Below are 19,690 nucleotides of genomic sequence, written 5' to 3'. Positions count from 1 at the left end.
GGCAGAAGAAGCTTCCTTCAAACTATGGCATAAGAGATTGTGCCATATGGGAGAAAAAAACATGGAAGTTTTTGCCAAGCAAAAGGCCTTGTCAAACATCAAAGGTATGCAATTATATAGATACACTCACTATTTGGTAGGAAAGCAACACAGGGTGTCTTTCCAAAAATTCTTGTCTCACAGAAAGGACAATGTCCTTGAGCTAGTTCACACTAACTTATGTGGTCCTATGAAAGTAAAGTCCCACAGGGGAGCTTTGTATATCTTGACTTTCATTGATGATGCGTCAAAAAAGATATGGACATATAGTTTAAAGACCAAGGATGAAATACTTGGCGTGTTCAAAATTTTCCATAGCATGGTGGAAAGAGAGATAGGGAAGCTTTTAAAGTGTATTCGCTCAGATAATAGGGGTGAGTACATAGGGCCATTTGAAGAGTATTGCAAGAGTCATGAGATTCGTCATGAGAAGACCATTCCCAAGACACCGGAACAAAATGGTATATCCGAGAGGATTAATCGTACCATTGTAGAGAGGATGAGTGCATGTTGTCTCACTCTAAGTTACCTAGAAGTTACTTGGTAGAAGCAATGCGTACCGCCGTGCATATAATCAACCTATCGCCGTCAAATTAAAGACTATGAATAGTGATTATCCAGAGAGAGTATGGTCAGGCAGAGATGTTGATTATGGATACTTGAGGGTGCAGGTCATTTGTTCATATTCCCAAGGATGAGAGATCCAAACTTGATGACAAAGCCAAGCAGTGCATTTTTCTGGGTGATGGGAATAAGAGGTTTGGCTACAAACTCTATGATCCGATTAACAAGAAGGTAATCCAAAGTGGAGATGTTGTGTTCTTGAAAGACCAAACTATAGCAGACTTTGAGGATGGTGAGAAGCTAGAAGCTTTTACTAATGATCTTGTTAATTCAAAACCAGAAGTTCCTACTGTGGAACGTGCAGAAGGCATTGAGAATGCAGAGAACCATGGGTTTGAAGCTCATGATGATGATCCTATTGGTCATGATGGGATAGAACCTATTGATATAGAAGATGCAGATGAAGTGCAAGAACCACCACCTGAGCAAGCAGAAGTGCATCCTCCTGAGGAACAACATAATGGGGCAAGGAGGTCCGATAGAGAGAGACAAGCTTCAACTAGGTATCCACCACATACGTATGTTTTACTATTTGATGGTTGAGAACCTACGTACTAGCAAGAGGCTCATGATGATGATCCTATTACTCATGATGGGATAGAACCTATTGATATAAAAGATGCAGATGAAGTGCAAGAACCACCACCTGAGCAAGCAGAAGTGCATCCTCCTGAGACACAACAAAATGGGGCAAGGAGGTCCGACAGAGAGAGACAAGCTTCAACTAGGTATCCACCACATACATATGTTTTACTATTTAACGGTGGAGAACCTATGTACTATCAAGAGGCTCTTGAAGGTACAAACAAAGAGAAGTGGTTGAAGGTCATGCATGATGAGATGGATTATTTGCATAAGATCACACTTATGAGTTAGTTGAGAAACCGAAAGGAAGAAAAATTCTCAAGAATAAGTAGATCTACAAAGTCAAGCATGAGGAGAATAATCTACACCTAAGGTATAAAGCTCGCCTTGTTGTGAAAGGTTTTGGTCAATGGAAAGGTATTGACTTTGATGAAATTTTCCCTCTTGTAGTTAAGATGACTTCTTTCAGGGTGGTATTGGGTCTGACCGCAAGTATGAACCTAGAGGTTAAGCAACTAGATGTCAAGATAACTTTTGTTCATGGAGACCTTAAAGAAGATGTCTACATGGACCAGCCAGAGGGGTTTGAGGTCAAAGGCAAGGAGCACCTAGTATGCAAACTGATAAAGAGTTTGTATTTGGTTGAAGCAAGAATCGAGACAATGGTACATAAAGTTTGATTCCTTTATGGTGAAGCAAGGATACAAGAACTTTGCTTTCGATCATTGTGTGTTTGTTCAGAAATTTCCAGACGGGGATTTCATAGTGCTCTTGTTGTATGTGGATGATATGTTGATAGTTGGTCCGAACATCAACAAGATATCCAAGCTGAAGAAAAACTTGAGTAAGTCCTTTGAGATGAAGGATTTGGGTCAAGCAAAGTAGATACTTGGGATGTGGATCACTCGTGACAGAAAATGTAGGAAGTTGTGGCTTTCTCAAGAAAGCTACATTAAGAAGGTGTTAAAGAGATTCAACATGGATCAAGCGAAGCCAGTTAGTTGTTCGCTTGGTGGCCAGTTTCACATGACCAAAGAGATGTGTCCAAAGGGTAAGCGTGAGCAGAGAGAGATGGAAAAAATTCCTTATGCATTCGCAGTGGGCAGCTTAATGTATGCAATGGTGTGTACAATACTAGATATTGCATTCGTCGTTGGTGTTGTAAGCCAATTTCTATCAAATCTGGGTAAGGAGCATTGGAAAAGTGTTAAGTGGATATTGAGATATCTCAAGGGCACTTCCAAAACATATTTGTGTTTTGGTGGAAGTAAGCCCTTACTTGAAGGCTACACTGATGCAGACATGGCAGGTGATGTTGACTCGATAAAGTCCACCTCCGGTTATCTGTTTACTTTTGCAGGGGGAGCAGTTTCTTGGCAATCTAAGTTGCAAAAGTGTGTTGCCCTCTCCACTACGTAGTATATATGCAGCCACGAAAGTGTTGCAAAGAGATGCTATGGATGAAGAGGTTCTTCGATGAACTAGGGCTAAAGCAGAAATAGTTTGTAGTTCTATGTGACAGTCAGAGCGCCATCTATTTGAGCAAGAATTCGAGTTTTTATTTTAGATCCGAACACACACATGTGCGTTATCATTGGATTAGAGAAATACTTGAAGACAAACATTTGTGTATTGAGAAGATCCATACCGGCAAGAACGGGTCGAATATGATGACCAAAGTCTTATCGAAAGGCAAGTTTGATGTTTGTTATGCTACTGCCGGAATGGTAGCGAGACTCCTCCTGTTGATTTGGAAATTGCATGGAGGTATCCCCCCTCACTGTTTGGAAGGGGGAGATTGTTGGAGTTATCCCTCACATGAGGATGAGGAAGAAGAGGAGATAAATCAGTTCCATTCGCGTGAAGAGGTCTGAGCGCACACACGCTCAGATTATCTAGCCCAAGGCACGCCCGTGTCCTTGTTACTGGAAGTCACAAACAGGCACTTGAGGGAGCGCGCTCGGAATTGGCCTTGCCGAGAGCGCGCCTGCGCCCATGCCTATATTTGCAATTTCTAATTCGCTACAGTAACCGCGAATTTGAAAGGGCAGTATATAAACCAAAAACAAGGTTTTGGAAAACCTAACACAAGAAGTCTTGAATAGAAACCCAATTTTGAGAGCTATCAATATTGAGAGAAAACTCTTGCAAAGAGAAAAGCTTATAAGGAGAGAGGAGTGATCTAGTAAGTTGGAGAGATTTGAGAGGAGTGATTGTAATCTTCCTTCCCACATTATAAAAGGATTAGTGCTTGTGGAAGTAGGCATCATTGGCCGAACCACGGTACATCTTTGTGTTGTGGTATCACTACTACAGAAAAGCTCATATACCACTGTTATTGACAGTGGTAAAAAGCCTTTAGCCACTGTTTTCATACCGTGGTAACAACCACCGTGACAAATACTTCTAACAAAACCGTGGGGAAAAGTATCTCTTATATACCACGGTTTTAAGTAAAACAGTGGTATTAGGATTTACAAACCGTGGTTAATAGTCCGAAAAGTTTGGTCTTATATTTACAAACCGTGGGAAATAGTGATAATATATACGACGGTTGGACACAAACCGTAGGTTATATAAACTAATTATACCTCGGTTCTTATCAAACCGTGGTGTATAGTCATTACAAACCGTGGGTTATATAAATTGTTTATACCTCGGTTCTTATCAAACCGTGGTTTTATTTTTTTTTATAAAACCCCTAATTATTTGATTCTAATCATATTCATTCAACCTGCAACCTGCCTATTTTCACCATATATATTCACACTGGATTTAAAAACACATTGCTCAAATAAACAATTCATAGTGCAACACAAACAAAAGAAATAAATTTACACATTCAACACAAAGACATTGAATTGCTAACACAATTTGAAAACAATCCCTTCCAAATCGAAAATCCAAATTATAATCAATACAAATATATTATAAAAAACCTCCAAACCAACTTATTCTATTTTGTTTTGCATTCGAAATAACTTCACCAAGAACATCCTCCTCTATGTTGGCATTCTCGTCCCAAGAACATTCAGCCAAGATTAAACAAAATTTGGTCACCCTACAAAAGAAATAGTCGTGATTAAAAAATAAAATAAAAAAGTACTCATTCAAGGATCAAAACAATTAAAATCGGTGGCATATATTCATTCAAGGAATTTACCCCCCCTGTGGACTCTTTAACAAGCAAGCTTACAAAAAAAAAAAATGCAAGCATTTGACACCTTTTGGGCGAAGGTAAGTGAATGCATGATATAAATAAATATGCTACAAGTACATAGAGCTCGGATAATATAAGCATAAAGAACCCGGATAATACCTTACTCAAATAGCAGTGATGATCGTCAGATTGGAGAGCATGCAATTCTTTTTTTTTCTTTTGGTCTTCTTGCTTTTCCCCCTTCATCGAATTGATACCCTACACAACACACCCAACAACAACAAAATGATCTATCGAGCTAGGAAAGTGTCACGCCCCAAATCTCAAACAACTATATACCTAAGATACATGACTTTTTATGGAAAAAATTTAGCAGAATCTCCTCTATATTTTCAACATTTCATAAATAAAAATTCTGTCATAACCTGAAAATTTAAGCAATATACTTCTCATTGATTAACCCAGCTACTTAACCGTCTCGACCAATGCCAGAGCAGTTAAGTAACCGGTTTGCAAAATGAGATCACTGCGACCAAATTTGTTGAGACAATCTATTCATACAATCATGATGTATAAAACTATGTCAGTTAAGCACCACCGGCCCCTTTGGGAAGAATAAGTACACTTAGTAACTAAAGTAGACCATCCGTCTCAGTTGAGAAAAAGCCAAAATCCTTCATATCATGGAAAGCAATGGTTACTGTTTAGATTTATGTCACCAATTTTCTTAGCTCATTAAACATATGGTCACTAATTGATTAATGGCATTGGACCTTTACTATTACCACCTCCTTTGCGGAAGGTGATAGAAAACCACATTTCTGGAACAAGCGTTTTTTCGGATGAATGAATTGAGAGAAAAAGAAACACCGCTCAATATCTTCAACATGAACCGCAAAGTAGGGTCTAAAACCTTTATTGGTGCGGCATTGTTTAGCTGTTGAAAATTAGCAAAACTAATTAATTAGAAGAAATATAGGAAGAGATCACTAGGAAGGAAGGATTCAGATATACTACTACGAAAAGTAAAACTAGGAAGGATTCAAGTATTTCTTTTCGATTGATAAATAATGAACAAAAGAGCTAAGATGTATGCATCCGGAAAGGATAGCACCTCACCTTCCTTACGATTCGACTACTTAGTTGACCTATTTTAGATATTGAATCCTCGAAGATACTTAATCTTGAGCTTCATCTTTTGGATCACTTCTCGACCGATCGGAAGAGAATGCCATCTTACAAAATCTTCTAAGATGCACCTGGGTTTTAAAACTTAACACACAATATTTAAAACATGTGAGTTTAGATATTGCTACCATTATACAAATACACAAACTAGCATCAAGGCAACTAAGCACCCTAGGGCGCCCAAAATAAAAGAAAAGGTTCATCGTGACTTATACTTCACCTTGAAAGCTTGCATGTCGGAGAGGAGTTGAGAACATCCAAACACCACAAGTGAGAATTCAAATATGGGGATTGGTTATTAAAGAAAAAAAAAAGTACAAAGATGACGATAATATTTATGCTAGGGCAGGTAAAAAAATTCAGACCCCTTTGATGAATCAGTTATCTCTTCAACTTGCATTCAAACACTAAAAGTTCAATATCACCGGGCAAAAGAAAAGAAAAAAAAAAACAAAGGCAGATTGCTTGCATTTTTAGAGAGCGGGTGACATTGTATCTCGGGTTGTTTTGCTTATTTTTATGCTCTTTTTCTTTGTACTCATCGCCTCCTCAACCTACATGGTTAGGTTTCCGGATGGTTGATGAGCTCCAAGTCGAAGAACAAGATCCCGGTGCTAACTCTAGCATAAAGTGCAGAGCTTGAGCCAAGAGAAACCACTGCTACTTCAGTGTTTGGACCAGCTTCTCTCATTATAGACTGTAGTGAATCAGAGGCTATGGAACGACGAATCTTCTTGGAAATACAACAATTAATAACCTGCAATTGTTGATACAAAAGACAGGTATTGAGATATGAACTTTCATCTAGTAGCACGTGAGGTACTGGCTGCCCATCAGACCATAGTCTTCTCAACTGCATATTTTAAGGATTCATCAATTACTTTTCCATGTTTTTCATATAGTCTCAGATTAAAGATTTAGTAATACAACAGTATCAATGCATTCCAACAGATTTACAATGCTAAATTAATCCTATCATCACCAATACTTAAATCAAAATCAGCATATATTAACAAGTGATGAAAACTGAACAATTGAAGTCCAACAGTTGAATGTGATGGAAAGTCTAGTGTGACATAGAGTGGTCTTTCTATAGAATTAGATTCACCACCACTCCCCTAATTTATTAACTTGCAGCACCAATATCTAATAGTATATGATTCTAATTTTCATCAGACAAACATCAACACTGAAAACAAGAATTCATAACAATTACATCACAAATCTTAATTGATAAAGGACTATGCCGACGCGACGACAATTCATATCTTTGGGTGAATGTGATAGAACCAGATGTCTACATTTCTCCGGGTTATTACGATTCAAAGAGTTTACGACTTTACGCTAGATTTATTTTTACTATTTTGATACATCATTCTATGAACAAGATGGTCTTGTGTAAATGAAATTGATTGTTAAATTAATTTTCTTCAAGTACTACCAATTTACTTACTTCTGTGACGACTCTACACCAAAATAATGCCATTTTTCGAAGGGTCTTGAAGCTTCCTATTATTTCAGACAGTCTAACAACAAAACTATATGGAGGGGCACCACCAATTTCTCTTGGAAGAGATGTCATCATTGAACCAGAAACATTCTTCCTTCTGGGAAAAGGTCCCTCTGCAAATATTACAATGAAAGTGAAATATCTTTTGGTTTATATTAAACATAAAACAGACTGAGAAGGGAACAACAAAAACAAGAAGAAGAAGAATAATCACAGTAAAATGAACATATCAGTTAAATTGAAAGTAATTAAAATTTCAAACTAATCTAAGAAATCTTACCTTCCAAGAATGACAATATTTCTTGGACCAAATTTTATAATGTTCTTCCAAAACCATATTGGAACCAATCATCGTTCGATTATAATTCCCCAAGCCAACTATACCATATCAAAGTATCCAATTGATTGTTCCCACCTTCAAGCAAAATTCACACAAAACTTTCTCAATCCAAAAATTCCAAATTATTGTAAAATGTCCCACCAAATTATGAAAAATTCAAACCCCGACAATTGAAATCCGGTTGCAAGTATGACTCAAAGTACTCATCATCATAGTCACAAGATATCTTCCAACTTGAGTAGCACACTACAATTCAAACTTAACCAACAACAAGTTTATAAGCAAAATAACATAACAAGCATATTATCCACAAATCTTACCGAGAAGAAAAGCCATTGCTATCGCCTCGCTAACGCCCCTTAACAACACGACTCTCAAATGGTTCCAAATGACCTTTCTTAGTTTTAGCCAACATCGGCTTTCAAATACTCAAACGACGAATAACTCAACACCCTAGCAGGTAAATTCCTAAGCAAAGTCGCAAAGTATAACCAAAGATATAAACCCAATATCCCGTCTTTCAGAATATACTCAACAAAACTTGCCAAGACCTACCCACCGGCGGGCTTACATCCTTTGAGTAATAAGCTCTTTTCGGCACCATTACCTGAAGACACAATATTCCCCCATTGCAAAAAGAGTAGTTGGTGGAATTAAAACAGATGGGTATTTACTAAATTTCGATAAAAACAACTTTCCAAACTCATAAGTACCAAAATAAATTGCGTATTAAAACAGTTGAACCAACAATTAGAGAAATGCCGCTATAAAACCCAATATCCCCTTTGCTTGGAAAGTTTTCACAATGACATCTACACTTCCTTTGTAAATTTGAGTTGCCCCTTTGGTTTGTAACTTTGTTTTAATAGTGTCTAAAGGTAAAAGCGGACATAAGTAAAAGCACCGACCATACCTCCGGTTGATGAACCAATGAGTGCTTTCTCAAAAGTTGTCAAGTTTTTCATCAAAGTTTGAATCTTTGGACTCCCTTTAGCAGTGGGGTTAATCCAATTTTTTGATTTGGGGGTAGAAATTTTTTGTTCCATTGAAATGGAAATTGAAGAGAATGTGATATTGTTGTTTGGAGGAGATAAGAGAGTGTCGTTGAAATGAGTGAAAAGGTTGTCGAAATTAGTGAGACTTTAAAGGTAGGCGCGTAGTCGGGTTTGGAGGTGGAAGACCGAGTGATGCAGAGAGCTTGTTCTTCATTTTTGAAGGTAGGGTGCGGGGTTTTGGTAGGCTGCCTTTGTCCACGGTATCCAGGCTATTTTGCAAAACATTCGCCACCTTTTTTGTTGAAACTGTGGGATATATGAATACCGAAGCACAAATTAACTGATTTTGAGTCGTTCCGTGGTATATGGCACTTTATATGCCACTGCTTTATGAGACTAGTGGTATTTGCTTGTGCCGAAATTAGAAAAGCTATTCTTACCGTGACAAATGCCTATTAGCCACTGTTATTAGTGAAACCGTGGGATATACTCTTTGACCTACCGTGGGGAATGAACATTTATGTAGTAGTGTATGCTTTACTTTTATTTGCATTATTATTTGTTGTTGATAATTGTTTAGAGAGTTGGGCATGCTATGTTGGTTTTAGTGGATATTTAGAATTTGTTTGGAGTAGTAGTGTGTTCATATTACAAGTAATATGTGTAGTGAGGATCGATTGGTATCGATAAGTTATTCTCCAACAGGGAGTGCAGTGGTGGTGGTAATACTATTTAACCCTTAGTACCCATGAATAATTTTGACTATTAATTTTTTTATCCGACCTATTGCTATCTAGTTTACTTATTTTTCCATATATCATTTTGTTTATCTCGCCCTATATGCGATTTGGGGAATTAAGCGTTAACATATGGTCTGACTATTGCCAATGACCAAATTGCTTTTGCCAAGGGCTAGATACATATATGTTTGGCAAAAATGCCCTCACCCCCTAATCATAATTCATAAATCCACCACACTTCATCTTCTCCAAACTTTCTTTCACTTCCATTTTTTTAAAATTAATCCTTCTAAAATATCCGCTCTTTATTAAAAATGATCTCCAATTAATATTTCACAATATTTCATTTGTTCTATGAAATATTAATCGGAGACCATTTTTTAATAAAGAGCGGATATTTTAGAGTGATTAAATTTTTTAAGAAAGGGAAGTGGAAGAAAATTTGGAAAAGAAAATGTGGTGGATTTAAGAATTATGATTAGGGGGTGAGGGCATTTTTACCAAACATGTATATGGCCCTTGGCATAATCAATTTGGTCGATCATCAGCAATAGTCGGTTTGGATTAGGAGATAAAATAACTAAGTCTTATTTTATTTAAACCAAATGTATATTTGAAAAGTATCCAGCAACAACTAGAGTACTAGACGTATTATTTTGCAAGGACCACAACAAAAGTAAGTCGTTCAGGATTGCAGTTAATTGAATCTAGGCCAACTGCCAAACCAAACTAAGGCAATGCATACTATCAAATTCAGATCTATAATTCTCCATTTATATATAAATTAAGGGTTTTTTGTATTTTGGTCATTGTGATAATAGTGATATTAGAGCTTGGTCTACAATTAATTGTTTATTGCACTTTGATCCAAAATTACTGTTAAAGTGTGTTGACCGAACGTTCCACGTCTATTTTGTCCATATATTTTTTAAAATTCCCATAATACATTGCGCATATAGTACACGTGACCTACTTGAGGACCAAACTGCAAATATTGCTATATTAAAAGTGGAACCAATTACTAAAAACTACACAAGACATCATCTCATTCATTCAATCCAACGATGGAGTTTAGACAGTTAACATTTTTTTTCTTGAACACCGCTCCACCACCACCTCCACCCTCCATAACAATATGAATCGTCACCACCACTACCATCCAAAAACAATGGTCACCATTAACACAATCAACTACCAATTCAATCAAAAACCCATTTCTCACATTTTCACTTTACGATCATATTTTCAAGTTTGTCAGCGATCTTTGAACATTCAAGTTTGTTGCTGATCTTTGATACTCATTTTTTTTTAGATTTTGGGTTAAGCTAGATAAGAGTTGTTAAGATTTTTGTCTAATTTATTAGGGAGTTTAAGTTGAAATTTCAAATACTGGATCTTTTTTTTTTTTTTTTTTTAAATTCAAAGTTAATTTTTGTAGTCCTATAGTCTTTTAAGTTCAGTAGGACAATGATTTTAATATTTATATAAAGTTGAGAAAGCTAAATGACGGTGATTGTTGAATGGTGATGAATGAGGTGATAATTGAGTGGTGGAGGAGAAGGTGGTGGTGATAAGATATGAAAAAGATAAAATGTAAGTTTGAGACTCAGTTAGTTGAGATACACATGGTGTAAAACGAGTCATTGATTAAAAACAAATGATTAAATGATAGCCAATCGTTTTAAGGGTAAATATGGTATTATAAAATTTTAGATGGGCTGACGAGGCCAAAGTGCAATAAACAATTAATTGTTGACCAAACCCTAATATCACTAGAACCAAACTGCTTAATACCAGCTATGTGATGGCCGATAATTTTAAAGATAAATGTGGTATTATAAATTTTTTTATGGGCTAACGACAATTTTAGATCCAAAGTGCAATAAACAATTAATTGTTGACCAAATCCTAATATCACTAGGACCAAAATGCAAAAAAACCCATAAATTAATGACCAGATGCAAGTTGTTTACATATGTCTTCAACTCCGTACAACACTTGTGTGTGTGTATGTGTCAATTTGTGTGCATCACTTTTATGGCTTCTCTTTCAATTTAGTAAATTCAATTCATAGCTCCCATAAATTTGTTTCAACAATTTGGTACAAGAGTAGTAGACATCACTTGCTTAGTCCAGATTCAGATTTAGCCTTCATATGACATGAACTCAAATGTGCTAGGGATGAGTGCGACTTTGGATGCCATTACATATATACCTTTCACAATAGCAACAAGTTTACTCTTTAATGTATGCATAACACTTATCCTTGAGACTGGCTAGTGTAAAGTGTAGATCGTATCCTCTACGAGAGTCTACATACACTGATAGCAAACCTTGGTGCAGGTCAGGGGCAGATCTATTCATGGACCAGTCTGAGCCTGGGCCCTCCCTGAACTTTGGATAAAAATAAAATAAAAATAGTAGTGTTGTTAACTTACTATCCTACCTTAGGCCCACCGTCTAACTACAACCCAAACATTAAAAACAAAGGCTAATTGAAGTGTGAAAAAAACCTAAGTGCAAATGACCTATGCGTTGTTAAAGGACCGAAGAGATTGTTTCTACTCCTGATTATTTCCTTAAGGTAATTTCTTCTGTTATTTTATACTTGACAATATGTTAAAGTAATGATTCAGTTGTTGTTTTTCTGAAATTGGGTTGTTAGTTTGTCTGTGGATTGTGTTGTTTTGGTTATGCTATGTTCTCAGACTTTGTGTTTGTGATGTTTAATTTGTCGGGTTTTTCACTTGTTCGATCGGTTAGCCTTTAAAGAATAATTAATTTTTTGCCTTTAAGGAATAATTAATTTTTTTTTGTAGTGTATGCAATTGATTTTTGTATAGATAATTAGATATGGATAAATTCATATGAAGCGTATTCCTGATCAATCACCCATAGCCGTGGTAGTAGAAATACTCCTCCATTTTTTATTTTATTTTTGCAAGCAAAATGTAAATATTATATATAATAATAAGGTTACAATATAGGGGTTGAGCACCACCCGGGCTGGATTAAGTTCCCATTTTGAATCCAAAATAATATATTCCATGAAGGTGATAAACTTTCATTCTAGATTCTAAACCATGTGTGTTTCCAGTAAGAGTAATTCATTTATATCTTGCTGGAATGTTTCAATCCCTGGGTGGACGAGGAGTCGGATCGGCAACTTTCCCCTTTGGCTTACTTCCTCTCTTCTTCTGAGCTTGCCATGGTTCATCGCCATCCTCTAAGTTATCTTTATCCTCAACAAGATCTACCCAATTGACCAATCTCAATATGGAGTTGGTTTCATTTAAGACTCTATTGGCTGCTTCTGAAGAGGCACTAGAGGGCTCTTCTCTCGTTGTTGATGAAGAATAGGAGTCTAAAACTCTACTATTCATAGCTTGTACCACTGTCGCCTCCTTCTTTACTTGCTCGTTCAAGTTCGTGCTCACTAGCGTTGAGCGTAGAGGTTCCATTTCTTTTTCTTGTCGCACATCCACTTGAGGCGATGTGGCACCCATCGTCGTGGGTGATGCACACACAAGCGGTAGGTTAGTATCATCCACACTAGGTGAGTCTGTCACCACTCGGACTGTTGTCTCAATATTCAGCACTTCTACTACCTCGTTTCCGTGTGTATCCTCTTTAATTTCTGCCAAAGCCGCAAATTGGTTACTCGTGCCTGCGTCCTTAGTGGCGCTAACCTCATTGTTATCTCCATCTTTCTTATTTGTTTCCTCATTATTAGCTCCATCTTTCTTATTTGTGTCTACTCTCACCCATTCCTGATGCCCTGTCTTCCTGTTTCTTTTCTTTTTCTTTGTACCATCAACCTGGGCATTTTCTACTGGAGGGGTTGTGTCCACTACCACTTCCTTACCCTTATCATTTGCTTGCATAACTCCTTTAAGCTTTTTGCAAACTGTCACAAGATAACCAACAATCTTGCAGTGATTACGCATTTTTGGCAGCTTTCCCACTAGAATTGTTTGCCATAAATTGAACTCTTTCATCTTGACATAGATTTGATCTGGTATTGGTTCAGCCAAGTCCACATCAACTAAGATGCATGCATAATATCCAAGTCTCTTAAGTGTTTTCTCATCTATGAGCATATGATAGCCTACACCTCTAGTAATTGACATGAGAGTTAGCAATTGACATGAGAGTTTCTGGTTCCCAGTACTCTTGACTTAGCAGTACTCTTGACTTAGCCCTGGTAGTCTGATCCAAACAAGTGCATGTGTTTGTAACAAGTGCATGTGTTTGTTTTTGCAAATCGGGGTTAAAGTTTGGTATCCATTGACTCAATCTCAATAGAAGTTTGTCAAACTCCCAAGCACCCTTAGCCCACATCCGATTCATATCCTGCATTTGAAAATCTAATAAAGATGTAACCTTTACCAATAGGGGTTATAAGCCACTCACCAGTTGGTGCCCATTTTTCCTTAGCTAGCTCCCGCACGTACTCTGTCAGTGGAGACTTTTTGTATGTCGATTTTACCAAAGAGCCAGAACTTACAGTACTGTAGACCCCTTTCGTATGCTTGTTGTGGAATGGTGATGGCAGGGTATTCCCCCATTTTTTCTGGTAGTGGGAGATCTTGAAACTCCACACTTTGCTTTTGTCTTGCCGCATCTGCATAGGAAAATTTTCTCTGATTCTTTCCATTTGCTTGCACCTTAGTAACTTGTACTTCTCCTTGCTCTTTATTAGTTGCCGATGGCTTGTTCACAGAGACTGGATTTTCAAACTCGTAGAGATCCATTCTCACCAAAACTTACTAAAAATAGTAGCTTAAGAGGAAATAAAAGTCGACTCCTGAAGAAAAGAAATCGCCTTTCAAATCGCCCTTTAATTTTGGACTCAAGTGACATCACGAGAGCCCAAACATTTCAAGTCCCTATTAATTAGTTCCAAAATACTCGCCCTAATCAAGTGCAACATCCGCTAAAGCGAAACCATGTTGTTTTCACATTCAAAAGGTTATTGCGATATACGTGGTGCCCTACCTGAATGAAATTCTTGGCTCCGCGCTTAGGTGATCTGATTCCACTTATTATATGTCCGTTATGTATCACCATAATACTGCAGGGCAGGGACTAATCATTCTCAAATAGCCAATATCTTAACCAAACTCATGATGGTTGAACTTTTCCAAATCTCTTGTGTTCATAAACATTAGACACTAAACATGATATCTCACGGAGGATAAAAACCATATTTACTTATTTCTTCTCTTGGGTCTTATATATAGAAGTTTTATCAACGGTAGCTTCCTACAAATCCTCTAATATCTAATACGTTTCCTTGTGATAGCTAGCATGATTCAAGGAAACCGAATCAAGCCAGTAAATGAGGATATTCTATTTCTACCAAGCTCATCCATAACCAAAGTAAAATCAAGATGGGTTCTAACGGTCACAAGAGACTCTTCGACGTCTTTTGTTCCACATCTTCTCGATGCACCCAAGCCAAAAAATGATCCACGCATCCTGGGCATGGCAGCATCTAATTGTGATTGGATCACACATTACACTTTATCCTATGGTGTGAGGTTTATTCTATTTGCCCGTCACCCGCGGATTTTGACCATACACTTGTGTCGATTGGACACACAGTATAACATATTATACCTATCCTGCTAGAGTGCTAGAGATATTGACCAAGCCTAAGGAGAAAAATCTACTTTGGTGTTTTCTATCTGCAGTTCTTTCAAAGGTTGATATTCTCCACACTGGAAGAGAAAAGTAAATCCACAATCCATTTGGCTGGTAGTTAATGTTATCCTTATTTTGAATTTTATGAGTTATAGCAATGTTATTTAATTATTCTATGGCATGGTCTGCAAGGTTGGGCGGACTAAAGAGGCATGCTTCCAAGTAATTTCTGATGGCCGGCTATAGGGAGAAGCAAAATTGATAAGGGCAAGGCATCTTCCAAGGATGCCGGAATGCCACAAATGAATGGTACGCGGTAGAAGGGAAATAACCATTCAGTCGCTTGTAGTTTCCTGGCATCCTTGCGAGCAGCAAAAACGGACAGTGTTATCTAAACCCTGGTGAAAACTGAAGAATAATATGTGATTTCTTCTAAGATTCTATGAGGGAACAGTTTCTATCCCTGCCTGTAGACGTACATGAGGGAATCTCTCTAGTGTCTATAGACCATTACCAGAGCGAAGTTCACTTTTAAGCGCTCAGGTTAAGTAAAGTAGCTACCTCTAATTAACTTGGTGGTGTATGTGAATCAAACTCAAATCATTCAGCTAATGGCATGAGTGACACGAGTTCGTTATTATAGAATTAAATGACAGAAAAATTCCTAGTATCAATTATCAAAGAACAATAGAGATCAATAGATGATGAACTGCTCAAAATAATATTAAAGTGCATATAGTAAGTAGGAACAATGATACATTATGTCTATCTCAGTTTAAAAATGATCGTTTTGACGATTTATGTAAACTTCCCTAGACCAATTTTGAGTGCTAAACAGGCTAGCTAGAAGGTTGCATGTTATCATTTCCTCATAGTTTTAGATATTTGTTACTGCCGGACTCCAATTTGTGTTGCCCAAACTTAAACGATTATTATAAATCGGTTGATTGAAAAATTGAATTGAAACCCCAAACTTAAACGATCATTTAGGTCGTTTTCGTTTGGGACTTCGTTTGGGACTTAATCAAACGACGCCACACCGGTTAAGAGCCTAAAAAGCGAGAATTTTGAATTTTTTCAAAAAGTTCAAATCCCAGCGACATGGCCACACCGTGCGGATTTGAGTCCAAAACGATGTGGTGGTATGCCGTTGGGATTTAGACTTATAAAAAATGGCCACACCGTTTGGACTTAGAAAAATCCCCAACGATATGGCCACACCGTTTGGACTAAGTCTCCAACGATATGGTCACACCGTTTGGACTTAGTTCAAAACGATGTGGCCATGTTGTTTGGGATTTGAACTTTGAAAAAAAATTCAAAGTTCTGTTTTTTTGGGCTCTTGATCGGTGTGGTCGGGTCGTTTGACCTAAGTCCCAAACGGTGTGGCTAAGTCGTTTGGGACTTAGTCTAAACGACCTGGTCGGGTCGTTTGGACTAAGTCACAAACGGTGTGGTCAAGTCGTTTGGGACTTAGTCCAAACGAAAGTCGTTTAGTCCAAACCACTTAGCTGGGTCGTTTAAGTTTGGGGTTTCGAATTCAATTTTTTGGAAATCAATAACATACTTGTAATAATTGTTTTTTTTTTGGATTTTTTTGAAACCAATGACATATTTGTAATAATTGTTTTTTTTTTTAGGAGTCCGCCCAACACAAATTGGGGTCCGGCAATAATAAGACCCTAGTTTTATAAACATTAAACAAGATTTTAATTCCAAAAGTCCACAATAAGAAGTTTCTTCGAGCACAACCAAGAAGTGGATATCGATCTCTTAAAAGAATGTTCAACCTTTAATGTTTAATCCCTCAATAAAAAACTCAATTCCCTCTATTAAACCAGAAGCAATTAAAATACTTGTGAATCCCCTCCATTAAAATCTATTACTTCCTTAAGTCGTTTGCCCGATCATCTCATGTAATGGGTCTTCTCCCAATAATCTTAGTTTTCTTCATTTCCATAATGATGTTTCCATTGACATGTAAAGCTCAGATACAAAATCCCTTTATATACTCGGCGGAAAAATTCAACAACAGCCAGTACAGCTTCTTAACTGCTCTAGATTCAACAATCGATTCAACAGGAGCTATTCAGATTACACCTGATACAATTAGCAATATCAGTATTCGTCAAAACAAGTCTGGTAGGATTATGATGACAAGAAATTTCACGTTATGGGAAAGTAACACCAACTCTTCTGGTGTGGTTGCTTCTTTCAACTCCACCTTTTTAGTCAATTTCTATGTTCCTCCTCCTGAATTACCGGGCGAAGGTTTCACATTCATCATAGCCCCAGACCTTACTATTCCATTGAATAGTCATGGTGAGTGGCTTGGCATAACGAACGCCACCAATGACAACAATACAAGTAACAAGTTCGTTGCCATAGAGCTTGACACAAAGAAGCAAGATTATGATCCCGACGATAATCATATGGGACTTAACATTAACAGCGTTCGATCACACAAGACCGTGTCACTATCAAAGCCTGACATGGCGATTGCACCTTTTAATGCAGCAGTCAAGTACAATGTTTGGGTGCAGTATAATGGTAGAACAAAGTTTTTGGAGGTTTACATGGACAAAGAAGATAAGCCAAAGCCTAGTCTCCCCATTCTAAATGAGTCTATTAACTTGAAGGATTATGTAAATCAGATATCCTATTTCGGATTTTCTGCGTCCACAGGAACTACAGCGCAGTTAAACTGCTTGCTGAAATGGAATCTGACTGTTGAGATTCTGCCGACTGGTGAGATTCCGCCAAAAGGCAAGAAACATTGGATAAAGGTTGGGATAGGAGTAGGTGTTGTCGCTGTGGGTTTGATGGTAACTTGTTTGGTTGGTTTGGTTTATTATTTAAAGAAGAAGGATGTTGATGAGTTAAATATATCCAGTGCTTTGATGTCATTACCTGGCATACCAAGGGAGTTTAAGTTCAAGGATTTGAAGCAAGCAACAAACAATTTTGATGAGAAGATGAAGCTGGGGAAAGGTGGATTTGGTGTTGTTTATAGAGGTGTTTTAGTTAAAGAGAATCTTGAAGTGGCAGTGAAGAAATTTTCAAGGGGTAGTATCGAAGGCAAAGCTGATTTTTTGGCTGAACTAGCCATTATAAATCGCCTACGTCACAAACATCTTGTTCGATTAATTGGTGAGTTCTTTTTCTTCTTCTTCTTCTTCTGATCTAATGCAATGTTTATTTATCTACATTGATTTACTTTCTTTACTGCTGTCTTTCTTTCATATAAATGGAGCAAGGCTTGTGTATGTATACTATTATTTTTCTTGTGTATGTGTAAAATGGTTCTGATCAATGGTAACTGCACCTAAAGAGACTTATACTTGCGACCTCTTATAGTTTTTCAAAGCTATCCAAAGCTGACCACAAGCTTGTAGAGATGCACGAATAGAACTTGGCGGGACATACCTAGATATATTGGACCACATTATATATTACAAAAACGAATTTCATAGAATTCCCTTGGATCAATCTCCTCGGTCAACATATTTCTGGGCGAGGGGATTGAAGTAGTAGCCACAGAAAGTCAATTCCTTGACCAATTCATCTCGATTCTCAGGAAGAAAAAATTCATTTTTGTGAATCTCTTCTAAATACTTGATGATCAATGTTCAATGAAGGAACATGAAAAACAATTGATATTTTTCTCACTGATGGTCATCAAATGTATTTTCCTCATAGTCTAACATTTGGTTGTTATATTTTTTCAGGTTGGTGCCATAAAAGTGGTATGCTTCTTTTGGTTTATGAATTCATGCCGAATGGCAGTCTCGATAATCATCTTTTCAATGGACCCGACAAATTTTTAAGTTGGGCTCAGCGATACAAGATCATATCAGGTCTAGCATCTGCCCTACACTACCTTCACAATGAATATGATCAAATGGTGGTTCACCGTGACCTCAAATCAAGCAATATACTACTCGACTCCGACTACAATGCACGCCTAGGTGACTTTGGGCTTGCACGTGCTTTAGAGCATGGACGAACATCGTATGCTGAAATTGAAGGTGTACCTGGCACGTTTGGATATATTGCACCGGAAACCTTCCACGCTGGAAAAGCTACTAGAGAGTCTGATGTGTTTGGTTTTGGTGCAGTAGTTCTTGAAGTTGTTTGTGGTCAACGACCATGGACCAGGATCTTGGGGTCATTGGTCATGGTCGACTGGGTGTGGAAGTTGTATCGCGAGGGGCGCATTTTGGATGCAATTGATGAGAGATTGGGCACTGCTTACGTGGTCGAGGAAGCAGTGAGACTATTGCTTCTTGGGCTCGCCTGCTCTCATCCTATAGCAAGTGAAAGGCCCAAAGCCGATACGATCTTTCAAATTGTCTGCGGACTTGTGCCTGTTCCTGATGTTCCTCACTTCAAGCCAGCATTTGTTTGGCCCATGGTCCGATCCACACTGGATAGCAACACGAGCAACACAATGGGGACAACAGGCAGCACATCCTCGTATTATGAATCTCCGTATTTACTGAGCAGAGAAAGCTATGTGCAAAACATCGACATAATGACCAAATAATGACTGGTTATTCAGTGTGGTTAGTCGTTCATTTGTAATTTCACTAATTTGTAGTTTGTAATTTTTAGTTTTAGTTTTAGTTTTTATTTATTTTTTAAAATAGTGCGGCTAAGATATGTTCATTAGATCGGATGATCAAGAAGGTCAAGTAGTGGTCTTTGTAAATGAGTGTTTTGGTCTTCCTTTATATACAAGGTTAAGAAGAGAAGGGGATTGAATATGGGAAAGACCAAGTTCGTTGATAAGCGAACTGCCTACGTATTTGTCTCTCGATTCTGAGGGGAGAGAAAAATATGGTCTGGCGTAGTTCATATGTG

At 37.6% G+C, this 19,690-nt stretch overlaps 2 protein-coding genes, 1 long non-coding RNA gene and 1 pseudogene across 3 annotated transcripts; 2 read left to right on the top strand and 2 right to left on the bottom strand.

Moving 5' to 3' along the window:
• Positions 1–7,795: 7,795 nt before the first annotated feature.
• On the bottom strand, positions 7,796–8,673 carry LOC147491440 (protein MITOFERRINLIKE 1, chloroplastic pseudogene; annotated as a pseudogene).
• Positions 8,674–11,631: 2,958 nt separating this feature from the next.
• LOC147491438 (uncharacterized) lies at positions 11,632–15,398 on the top strand. The gene is made up of 2 exons (XR_015197333.1): positions 11,632–11,765; positions 15,020–15,398. It is a non-coding gene; the product is annotated as an uncharacterized LOC147491438 (long non-coding RNA).
• Positions 12,076–14,261, bottom strand: LOC147491439 (uncharacterized). The gene is made up of 2 exons (XM_086565764.1): positions 13,595–14,261; positions 12,076–13,088 (listed from the first exon to the last, which is right to left on the bottom strand). Exons 1-2 carry the CDS (start codon positions 13,836–13,838, stop codon positions 12,313–12,315), a joined length of 1,020 nt encoding a protein of 339 aa, XP_086421890.1. The 5' UTR covers positions 13,839–14,261; the 3' UTR covers positions 12,076–12,312.
• A 1,140-nt stretch (positions 15,399–16,538) lies between the features above and the next one.
• On the top strand, positions 16,539–19,473 carry LOC147491437 (putative L-type lectin-domain containing receptor kinase S.5). The gene is made up of 2 exons (XM_086566439.1): positions 16,539–17,977; positions 18,556–19,473. Exons 1-2 carry the CDS (start codon positions 16,747–16,749, stop codon positions 19,371–19,373), a joined length of 2,049 nt encoding a protein of 682 aa, XP_086422565.1. The 5' UTR covers positions 16,539–16,746; the 3' UTR covers positions 19,374–19,473.
• Positions 19,474–19,690: the final 217 nt, after the last annotated feature.

This window comes from Coptis chinensis, chromosome 6, assembly GCF_015680905.1.
Source record: "Coptis chinensis isolate HL-2020 chromosome 6, ASM1568090v1, whole genome shotgun sequence".
NCBI classification, from domain to species: domain Eukaryota; kingdom Viridiplantae; phylum Streptophyta; class Magnoliopsida; order Ranunculales; family Ranunculaceae; genus Coptis; species Coptis chinensis.
The sequence above is the reverse complement of the archived record's forward strand: the minus strand, read 5'-3'. Positions and strand labels throughout refer to the sequence as shown.

Bases quoted from the DNA above. Each gene is read 5' to 3' on its own strand.
- LOC147491439 (XM_086565764.1), bottom strand. From the start codon at position 13,838: ATGGAAAGAATCAGAGAAAATTTTCCTATGCAGATGCGGCAAGACAAA. The intron at 13,089-13,594 runs GTGAGTGGCTTA...ATCTTGTGACAG, and splicing joins GGAAAAATGGGCACCAACTG to TTTGCAAAAAGCTTAAAGGA.
- LOC147491437 (XM_086566439.1), top strand. From the start codon at position 16,747: ATGGGTCTTCTCCCAATAATCTTAGTTTTCTTCATTTCCATAATGATG. The intron at 17,978-18,555 runs GTGAGTTCTTTT...ATATTTTTTCAG, and splicing joins ACATCTTGTTCGATTAATTG to GTTGGTGCCATAAAAGTGGT.